The 11906-nt window shown below is 40.9% G+C and overlaps 1 protein-coding gene across 1 annotated transcript in view; it reads left to right on the top strand.

Moving 5' to 3' along the window:
• LOC138351791 (heat shock protein DDB_G0288861-like) overlaps nt 1-11237 on the top strand; it is a 23529-nt gene extending 12292 nt beyond the window's left edge. The window contains exon 2 of the mRNA XM_069303798.1: nt 11087-11237. Within this exon, the coding sequence (XP_069159899.1) occupies nt 11087-11237 (151 nt within the window). The remainder of the gene's footprint in view (nt 1-11086) is intronic.
• Nucleotides 11238-11906: the final 669 nt, after the last annotated feature.

Below are 11906 nucleotides of genomic sequence, written 5' to 3'. Positions count from 1 at the left end.
CCCAGTGGAGAGAGAACCTCGCATCCTAGGGGTCCAAAACCCGGATTTCCCAGCACTTCGCCCTGATGGCATCACCATATACTCATGGAAGGAGGGTAGACAGTTGGTGTGGGACTACACATGTGTATCCACCCTGGCTGACACCTATGTACACTTCGGAGCTGATCAAGCAGGTGGGGCGGCCAACCACAGGGAAACAGCAAAATCACTCAAGTACAGGCGACTGGAAGGTCAATACCTCTTTGTTCCCATAGCGTCTGAGACGCATGGCCCCTGGGGCAAGAGTGCCTTGGGATTTCTCAAGGAATTGGGGTCCAAGCTCATTGACGTCACCAGAGACCCAAGGGCTTCCAGTTTTTTATTTCAGCGTCTCAGTGTGGCGATCCAGAGGGGAAATGCTTGCTGCGTCCTCGGTTCCTGTCCAGAAGCGGAGGAGCTTCAAGAGATCCATAACCTTTAGGCATTTGTCTTGTATGTTTTGTAACCTTTAAATACACAATAAAGGAAAAAAAAAAAAAAAAGGGAAGGGGGTGGTAGGAGAAAAGCACACAGAAACTGTATTGGAGGGGACCCACATTCCCTCCAATGCGTTATGTGTGGTTTCCTCCGAGGCTATGGGTCCCCCTTCTTCCAGCCAGAGGTGGTACTCCCTTCTATATATAAAAAAAAAAAAAATATATATATATATATATTTATATATACACGAGTTGCTTTGAGGAGCTCTTTCATTCAAATTTGTTTTCATATATATTGAATTATTTCTCTATATGCTTCAAAGTCGCATTGATGACAAGTTGCCTGGTCCCAGTGGTCCAAATAATAATTTTCTTAAGAGAGATCGTGACCGATGGGAAGCCCCTCAATCAACATTTCTCATCCATCAGAGATCTTCGTTTTAGAAATGTTTATGTCTGTCATGACCGCCTTTGCATAATTCATGGTTCCTCGCTCATTAGACTTTATTGGGCCTCAGTTCTCATCTGACTCCTAAAGTTGAACGAGAAATTTACATGATGGGAAACAAAGTTGGAGAAGCCAGATTTGGAAGAGTAATGCGTTCCTTATTGAACTGCTTGAGACAGATGGAGGCTGAAGGAACTGCTTGTGATGGATAGCGCCGCGAGAAGGATAGAGCCATAGAGAGAAACAATAAAGATTGAAAATAATTACAACAAAACAAAAATGGACACGGCATAAAAGAGAGAGAGAGAGAGAGAGAGAGAGAGAGAGAGAGAGAGAGAGAGAGAGAGAGAGAGAGAGAGAGAGAGAGAGAGAGAGAGAGAGAGAGAGAGAGAGAGAGAGAGAGAGAGAGAGAGAGAGAGAGAGAGAGAGAGAGAGAGAGAGAGAGAGAGAGAGAGAGAGAGAGAGAGAGAGAGAGAGAGAGAGAGAGAGAGAGAGAGAGAGAGAGAGAGAGAGAGAGAGAGACATAATCCCACCACTAAGCAAAGACCTGAGACTGACACACCATGACGCAGCCACAAAGCAGGTCCCGAATCCAGAGCAACAACAACCTCTACAGCTTGACCAAAGCACAGTGTCAAATTGTTATTAAACAGGAGGAGGTCTACCCCGTCCTTAAATCACTTGTCAGAGGCAGAGGAAATGCGGCCGGATAAGGTCAGCCCAAAGCTGTTACACCTTGTATGGACCCCCATGGATATGCCTCTGACTCGTACACCCCAGACCTTGGCCTCCTGGTTTAAAAAATTTAGTTGAGTGTAAAAGTCTACTAATACACCTCTCCCCTGAAGTTGACGACCGTGTTGATGACAACACTATCCTTTATATATTCATGAGAGTAAATGCCAACTGGAATGAAGGTCCTTAATTACCGACTTACATCAATAAGAACCTGGAGTATAGGATGGCAGATTTAATTTACAGCTGAGAAAATACAGATGATGACAAATAGACAGTATGATACAGTATGATATACTAACTGGGACAGGTACTCAGAAGGGACAAAAAAAAAAGCTGAGGGATAAATTTGACATCTTGGGGGGATCAGGTTCGATTCATCAATAACCATGAAGAGCCACGTGCTGAACAACCCGAGTAAGGCAGTCAAGAAACTTACAGCCATAAAGTGCATTTCCTACCCTCTCGACAGCAGCGGTTGCAAAATTTATATGAAGCTCAAGTTCGCCCCCCAGGTTGAATATGTAACACTCTCCTGAATTTCCTGCCTCCCGTCATTTATTCGAATTCTGGGAAAGGTAGAAGAGAACTGTGTTTGAAGATGCGAGATCCAGTCTTTGTTGGAACGGTCAGAGGATCTGATCCTTCAACACCGGAGAGATGACATTTCTGCTGTTTTGTATAGTACGAATATTGTAATGGTTTCTCACCTGCCTAACTTCGCAGACAATCAAAAGCTGGCACTCAAAACACAAGACGCGTAGCAGTCAACAGCCTCAAGCTGGTGATGACATACGAAAAACATCACTCCATTAGCCTTCATTCATTCCTAGGAACATGCTCGCTCAACATGGAGATGAGATCAACCGGCCACATGAAGTCTATTTCACTTGGCACCAGCTTCATCCTATTCCAAACATGTTCGTGACATAACTGTATATAAAACGTATTCATAATGAAACAAAAACTATAAAAAAAGCTCATTAAATAGATCATATTCTAGGGTCAGAGTTCAGATGAAGTGATGCAGGATAACAACTCTCTGGTAACAGCTTCATCACGAACATCAGCATCACTCCTAATAAGCCATTATGATAGAATAAAAGTAGCAAGAATAAGATAAAGTGATACAGACTACAAAACTGAGACGTGTCACGATGACAAAAATCAAAGTAATTTAGCATGTATGTTCTCCAGGCAGAAAACAGGAACAAGTTACGTTCCTGTTTTAGGAAAGTTAGGGGCATAACTGGCCGACCCCTCACAGTGTTCAAGAGAGAACTGGATAAGCACCTCCAAAGGATACCTGATCAACCAGGCTGTGACTCATACGTCAGGCTGCGAGCAGCCGCGTCCAACAGCCTGGTTGATCAGTCCGGCAACCAGGAGGCCTGGTCGACGACCGGGCCGCGGGGACGCTAAGCCCCGGAAGCACCTCAAGGTAACCTCAAGGTAAGGTAACGTTCAGTTAGTAAAAATCCACGACCGTCAAATACTCTCATTCCTCATTAAAAATTAAAATTTCAATGACTGCAGTTAAGTGAGGGACGCTGACGATTGCAGGTGGAGAACAAATATAATTTTTTTTTACCGAGCGCAGATATTGTATTTTAAATGAAGTTAATGACTGTGCTAGATTTTGTTAATTTGGAAAATGTTTTGTGGTAATGAGGTGTACAAATATTACATTTTTGCATGAAAATGCTTCTTCAATATTATACATTCGCATTATGTATATATATATATATTATATATATATATATATATATATATATATATATATATATATATATATATATATATATATATATATATATATATATATATATATATATATATATTGTTAACTATGACCGAAAAAGTAAGATTAATAATTCTAACACGAATTTTCTCAATATTTCTTATGTTTCCTTTTACTGTCGATGGTAATTGAAAAATCAATTCTCCAAAATTCATTTTTATTTCTAGTCTGACGCGACACTTGAACGCGTTTCGTAATAACTTATTATATTTTCAAAGACTTTAGTTTACACACACACAGTTTACACACGGCCAGGATTCGAACCCATGCCATCCAGGATCACCCCTAAAAGTACACAGTACCGTGACCACCGCACCAATGATCGTCTTTGTTTTCTATGTAAAATTAAAATAACTAAACACTAAAATGGATAGTTATTGCCCACAGCGCTTGGGCTTGACGGTAGAGTGACGGTCTCGCTTCATGCTGGTCGGCGTTCAATCCCTGACTGTCCAAGAGGTTGGGCACCATTCCTTCCCCGTCCCATCGCAAATCCTTATCCTGACCCCTTCCCAGTGCTGTATAGTCGTAATGGCTTGGCACTTTCCCCTGATAATTCCCTTCCCTTTTATCAGAGATTTAGACGACTAAAACAAAAATTAGATTTGAATTTTAAAAAAGCTAAAACGCAGTGCAAAAATAATATCTGTATTTTTAAATTAATTTAGTGAGAACATAATGATGAATAAAATGTAAATATGGAGAGTATATATTGTGCAGTGGTAGTTTTTGTTTCAAGAAGCTGAGATCCTCGAAAATATATATATATATATACACTTATAGCTGTATCATATTTCTTAGTGTTTATACAACGAGTGCTTTTCTTTTCTTCTTAACCTCGAGCCTCTGTCCAGGACTAATGTAGACTGTCTGGCTGGCTCCTGTGCCAGGTAAGTTCACTACGTGCTCACCATAGCCCGTACTACTTGCCCCGCTCCTGTGCCAGTTAAGTTACGTGCTCACCATAGCCCGTGCTACTTGGAACTTGTTCCGAGTAGCTGAATCTATAACAACAACAACAACATGGTCAGTACGCTAGTGGTGGCCTCAGCAACCCTCAGAAGTCTACACTCCAGACTCTAGACCTTGACAGAGGTCTTACTCCTCTGTCAAGTAAGAAACTGAAGGCTGAGAGCCTTCCTTCAGTTTCTCGAGCGACAGCACAGCCGTGAGCTACGAACATTTACAGTTGGTTGGTCTAGTCAGTGGTAACAAACGAGGAGAAATGAGTTCCTGTTACGGTTCTCAACTCGTTTCAGCACCCCGAAGACCACCGGATCAGTCATTACATTTTCATGGAACACAAACTTGTTGGTTAGACGTGATAAAATGAGCAGACAATGAACATTTTGGTTGTAAATTTCTTACTCCAAATTTTCGATATTCCGCAGGGATGAAAGGAATTTTCATTGAACATTATTGTCATACATTATACGGGAAGGGGAGGAAGGGGTTGCGATGAGTAATATTCTTCAATGTGTAGCTATGATGAACATTGATCACTGAGTGTTGATCATAACACATTGATCAAGTGCGTTTTAAAAGGTCCTTGATAACGAGAGTCATTCTTGAGCCCGTTACTAAGAGGTTGGAATTAATCTTATTTGCGTTTTTCGATGGATGATTTAAGTCAGATAGACAATAATATATAATTTTATGTTTCATTATTATTAGCTTCTTAAATTACTTATTTATTAGTTCAGTCAATTAATGTATCACGCTAAAGGTTCACAGACATTGGTGCTGGTCCACCACCGACACACAGACATTGGTGCTGGTCCACCACCGACACACAGACATTGGTGCTGGCCCACCACCGGTTCATAGACATTGGTGCTGGCCCACCACCGGTTTACAGTTTACAGACATTGGTGCTGGCCCACCACCGGTTTACAGTTTACAGACATTGGTGCTGGCCCACCACCGGTTTACAGTTTACAGACATTGGTGCTGGCCCACCACCGACACACAGACATTGGTGCTGGCCCACCACCGACACACAGACATTGGTGCTGGCCCACCACCGGTTCATAGACATTGGTGCTGGCCCACCACCGACACACAGACATTGGTGCTGGCCCACCACCGGTTCACAGACATTGGTGCTGGCCCACCACCGGCTCACAGACATTGGTGCTGGCCCACCACCGGCTCACAGACATTGGTGCTGGCCCACCACCGGCTCACAGACATTGGTGCTGGCCCACCACCGGCTCACAGACATTGGTGCTGGTCCACCACCGACACACAGACATTGGTGCTGGCCCACCACCGACACACAGACATTGGTGCTGGCCCACCACCGGCTCACAGACATTGGTGCTGGTCCACCACCGACACACAGACATTGGTGCTGGCCCACCACCGGCTCACAGACATTGGTGCTGGCCCACCACCGGCTCACAGACATTGGTGCTGGCCCACCACCGGCTCACAGACATTGGTGCTGGCCCACCACCGGCTCACAGACATTGGTGCTGGCCCACCACCGGCTCACAGACATTGGTGCTGGCCCACCACCGGCTCACAGACATTGGTGCTGGCCCACCACCGGCTCACAGACATTGGTGCTGGCCCACCACCGGTTCACAGACATTGGTGCTGGCCCACCACCGGCTCACAGACATTGGTGCTGGTCCACCACCGGTTCATAGACATTGGTGCTGGTCCACCACCGGTTCATAGACATTGGTGCTGGCCCCCACAGAGGAAAAAGGTTACCGATCCTTGTACTAAAGGTTTCAACGAAATGCTACAATTGGCTGGATGTGGAGCCAGTTGAAGCGGTTGTGTCACATTAAGGCTCACCCACTGAGCCACACATGTGGACGCAGCTGCTCTCTTACTGTTTCTGAACCTCTCTTTTCCATTTTCAGAAAAAACCGATGAATAGTCTAAATATATTACTTATATTTTAGAGTTATTCAACGACACAGCTCAAGTTTTTACTTGTGTTCAACCACACAACTTCACATCCTACCCGTCGTGTTCAACCATAGAACTTATGAGCTCTCTCTCTCTCTCTCGTGTTCAATTCCATAACTGCATTTGCTCTCTTTTTTCATAACGGCAAGTTTATCGTCTTCTTAAACCTTACGACGCATTCAGGTGGTCCAACTGCCTTTCAATTACCAATATTAAACATCACAATCTACCCTCGTCCAGTGCATCCTACAGGCTTTCAACAGGAGAGATCTGGTGTACGTTTCTGTTCATGATCTGCTTGTTGAACAACTGCTCTGACAGATGTGAACAGTTTTAACTTAATTCAATTACCAGTTATTCCCTAGAGTGACCATGTGGAGGATGTACTACTGAGTCTGCTTTGATAGTCGAGCTTTTGATTGTTTTTTTTCAGGGGTAATTGAATGAATCTCAAATCTGCCAGCTTATTTGCTCTTGTTGTATAATAAAGCAGAGTGAATGTCTGGATTATGCCATTTTTGCGCAGTTCGGGACACTGGAGTATTGATCTTTTCATGAGTGTCCGGCAAGAACTACAAAATCCTTTCTAATAAATTCTAAACTTGCATAGGCTAGGAGGTTTCCCATTCTTGTATTGGTTTTCGAAGAGGTCTTTGTTGGCAGAGGTCTTGACTATTTGGAAAAAAGTTTTCTACACTAAGTAACCACAGAAACTTTTAGAAGGGGGAAACAAGTCTAATGTCTGAGAGGGGAGGAAATGAACTCTTGTGACGTTAATATTGGTTAGACGGAAAGTTGGAGGACGACTTACAGAACAGTTCTTGATCCAGCTCAGCCTCCCTGCGCTGGATGCCTTCACTGAAGAATGAATTATATGACATTCAACCGTGGATGTCAGAGCAGTGCGGAGTCGAGGAGAGAGAGAGATGCTGTGATGTTGAATCCTTTGATCTCGGACACAAGCCACAGTCTTCTCCACCGTGGCTTGGGCGACCGTGTCAACACCGCTACTCGCACACACACACACACACACACACACACACACACACACACACATACACACACACACACACACACACACACACACACACACACATACACACACACACACACACACACACACACACACACACACACACACACACACACACACACACACACACACACACACACACACACATACACACACACACACACACACACACACAGGTTATACAGAGATGGGTTTCATAAAACAATGACATGGAGAGGCCAATATTTAACTCAACAGACTTTCTAAAAGCCACTTTGACGGAAGGACAGCCTTGTAGCATTGCTTGGGAGCGGTACCTTTGAGGTTTTAGCCTCTGGTATGCACTGGTTGCTTCTGTTTCATGCACAGGTACCAAAATATCCAAAAGAGACGAAAATATGCTAGAGTGTTACACTTAGTCATTAACGCAAAAATACGTAATAAAAACCACATAAAATGCAACTATTCACATTCATTTAGGAGCCTAGGCCAATATAATGCTACTAGGCCGACTGACAGGTACCTAACATATGAATATGTGCAGTTTAACTGTGCATAGTGATATTAAATAAATAAATACATAAATAAAAAAAATACAAACCTGACAATGCATCTATACATGTGCATTTTCACTGCATGTATATGGATGCAATGAATATGCATTGATACATATTTTAGCAAGGAATATTTTTTTATTAATTGTTAAAATATGTACTGATTTACGGCAGTTATGAACATGCTGTTTTTATTCACTGCCACACAGGACAGTGAGCATATTGCAAATATTCATTACCAACACAGAACAGTGAATATGTTGCACATATTCACTGCCAACCAAACCGAGGATCATTCATAAGACGTGGACAAAATTACTAACTATAACAATTAAATTGTGTCATTTTGACTAATCAAAATTTAACTATAATATGTGAGGATATATATATATATATATATATATATATATATATATATATATATATATATATATATATATATATATATATATATATATATAGAAGACCTAATTTAATCTAATTTAATTCGGGCTGCTACATATCAAACCTCACACATTATAAATAATATTTCATTGAGAAATAAATATATACACAGCTTTAGCTAATTCTGAGGAGGGTTCAGTCTAGTGTTTTTGGCCTTAGAGAGGCACAGGAGCTGACTAGCCTACTATGTACCGAGTTGTAGACTGACTCCTGCTGGCTTCCTGCTCTCTCTTCCCTGGTGCAGGGAAAAGAGAGCAGACTGTGTGCAGACTGTCACACAGAATTAGCAGTAACTCATTAAGACGGTCACTTTACGAAATTGATCCTGAGAAGCAGAACTTAATTTCATTAAGATACTCTCTCTTAATAACTTTCAAACCAGTTGGTCAGTTTCCAGGTCTTCCTGGTGCAAAGTATATATATATATATATATATATATATATATATATATATATATATATATATATATATATATATATATATATATATATATATATATATATATATATATATTCCTTTTTTTACTGTTTGGGAAAGCTTGTAAAAGAGCCGGATTATCATATTATTATTATTATTAGTGATCATAACTCCCTATTAAGTGGCTTGTTGGTGATATTAACGACTACCAAGTCTCTCCGCGTGACAAAAAAGATTATATCATGCGTATATAACTTAGAACTTGATAATGGCATAATCTATTCAAACGGCGCCTGAAAGATTTTACTGAATTACATAATTAACCCATATGGCTACCATAACATTTGAAAGCGCTTTTCAGATTTGGGATCACAGACAAAATACAAAGTCAATATCGTGAATCAATTAAGTTTGTTTGAGATTTGTTTTAAGATTTTGCGAAACTTTCCATTAATATGTCTCTTAAAATGTTTGAGAGCCTTCAAAGGTTATCTTGAAGCCATTGCTATTTAAATGGTTATGTCTGGATAAAATATAAATCTATTACAATTTTCAGTTCACATGAATTAAAAGAACATTGTCAGCACACTTCCTTTACAATTTCTATCTTACCAGGTTCAGTGGCTCTCTCTCTCTCTCTCTCTCTCTCCCTCTCTCTCTCTCTCTCTCTCTCTCTCTCTCTCTCTCTCTCTCTCTCTCTCTCTCTCTCTCTCTCTCTCTCTCTCTCTCTCTCTCTCTCTCCACAGCTCATACTTCGCCTTTCCCATCTAGTTGTCTTGGGGAAAAAAATTCGGCTTGAGACGGCAGGGAATAATCCTCTGTTGCTTTTAAACCACCGCTGCGTGTAGGGGATGGATGCCTGGAGAGGTAGTGAAGCACTTTTCAAACATTCAATAAACATTATACTGAGAAGGCAAATGAAGTTTAAAAGCTCCGTTTAGCTTTGTCGTCATTTACATATCATATCAATAACATGGTTTCAGAAGCATTCGCTGAACACAGTTTTATTAGGCCAAGTTACTCCTGAATGTATAAATAAGTTGGCAAATGCTTTGAAAGCTTTCTCTTTCTTGCACCGAAAAAAAGTACAAGAAAGTCAGTTAATTCTTCATGTGAGAGAGACACTGAGCACTACCGCTCAGGGAAACCGACCTTCTATGTTTAAAAAGGGACCTATTAGGGTGAAAGCGCCAAGTCATGACGACTATATAACACTGGAATGGGGTCAAGATAAGAATTAGGGATGGGACGGTGGGAAGGAATGGTGGCCAACCACTTGGATGGTCAGGAACTGAACCCCGACCTGCATGAAGCGAGACCGTCTCTCTACCGTCCAGCCCAAGTGGTTGGACTCCTATGTTTGAGAACTGCAGGAAGTTTGTCTCAAAGTTTAAGAGTATAATCAAAAGGCAAAGTGGTACTCGTTGCTCACGAAGACAGAATAAATTAAACACCCACATTTATACAAAGCAACAGTTATATTACCGTCTGTGTAACCGCATTTAACTGCAAACATTGATAAACAAAACATAAAATGAAAACAAAAGCACCTAAGAAATATTTGAGTGTAGTCCCGAAAGTTTCCACATTTAAGCATTTGAAATATTCTTAGGACAAATCTCTCAATATTTGCACTCAGTGAAGAAGTGTAACGCGAAGACTGTGACAGAGTGCACCACAAGAAGCTTCCTGGACATAAACAGTGAGTGCAATTCAAGACTGATGGAAGATGCCTTGACAAAACACCTAGATGAGTCCATAATGCAGAGGTATTCCTAATACAGAGGCTCTTGTAGTACAGAAACACTTGTGAAACAGATGCAACTGAGGTACAGGAGCCCTAACATAACAGATGCAACTGAAGTACAGAAGCACTCATATTGTAGAGAGACAAAGAGTGGACAGAGAGAAAGCGATAAAGAGCGGACTAGCAGCAAACACAGAGACCAACCCCAAGACAACAGCCGTCTGCAACAACACTAGCCAGTGTAAAACTTTCCTAAATATATATATATATATATATATATATATATATATATATATATATATATATATATATATATATATATATATATATATATATATATATATATATATATATATATATATATATATACATTAAAAAAATAATAGGAGCTTTATGTAACAAATGTAATAACTTGGATCCTATAAAGCAGAGGAGCCTCGTCACCACTGAGGAGAGGGAGAACACGTGGCTTTAGTTCCAATGCGGTTTGTGCTTGTACGCTTAGCTTACTCCTCATTGCAATGGATTTGGCACTGAATATACTACAGCTGTTCTTTCACTTGGACCATTGAATCCTTGGACCGCAGACCTCACAAGCAGCAGCAGCAGCAGCAGCAGCAGCAGCAGCAGCAGCAGCAGCAGCAGCAACAGCAGGTCTACTTCTACTGCTTGAATGAAATGTTATTATCCATCATATGATGGTTAGGAGTTTATATTATAGCTGTATATTATACAGTTTGTTTTTGTGTGTTGAAATTAGATCTCGGAGCAGCTTTTAGAACCGGTTAGGTTATTCAGATTTTTAATTATAATGCAAATTGTATTATCATTATACAAAAATAACATATTAACAGTAGACATTAATAGTGAGTTATATCAGTCATTGTTAAAATATGCACTTTGGTATTAGATATAAAAGTCTATAAATACATCGACAAATGTATTACGCTTTTCGGTTAATATACTCAGAAAATATACTTTAGTTCTGCATTATATACCGGACAAAAGCATGTACTTGATGGCTGGTCAGAAAGCTGTTGTCGCGACCTTAATATCCCTCCAGAGACTCATATTAGGCCTTAAGCCCAACTTCAAACCAATAAGGCTTTGAGGAAGTGAAGGCGGTCAGAGATTAGCCTCCAAGACTAAACCTGAGATTATAAACCGTGACTTGGGTCGGTTAAACTCTAATATCATTATATTATTAATTCACATTATTTTATATGCGTCTTTAGCTGTTACAAGTGCCGGGGAAAAAAGACATGGATAACAAGAACTTATAACCGAACATTTGTCACCTTATACTCATGATAACCGAACACTGGTTACCTTATACTCATGATAACCGAGTAGTGGTCACCTTATACT

The sequence above is a fragment of the Procambarus clarkii genome, chromosome 5, assembly GCF_040958095.1.
Source record: "Procambarus clarkii isolate CNS0578487 chromosome 5, FALCON_Pclarkii_2.0, whole genome shotgun sequence".
NCBI classification, from domain to species: domain Eukaryota; kingdom Metazoa; phylum Arthropoda; class Malacostraca; order Decapoda; family Cambaridae; genus Procambarus; species Procambarus clarkii.
The sequence above is the reverse complement of the archived record's forward strand: the minus strand, read 5'-3'. Positions and strand labels throughout refer to the sequence as shown.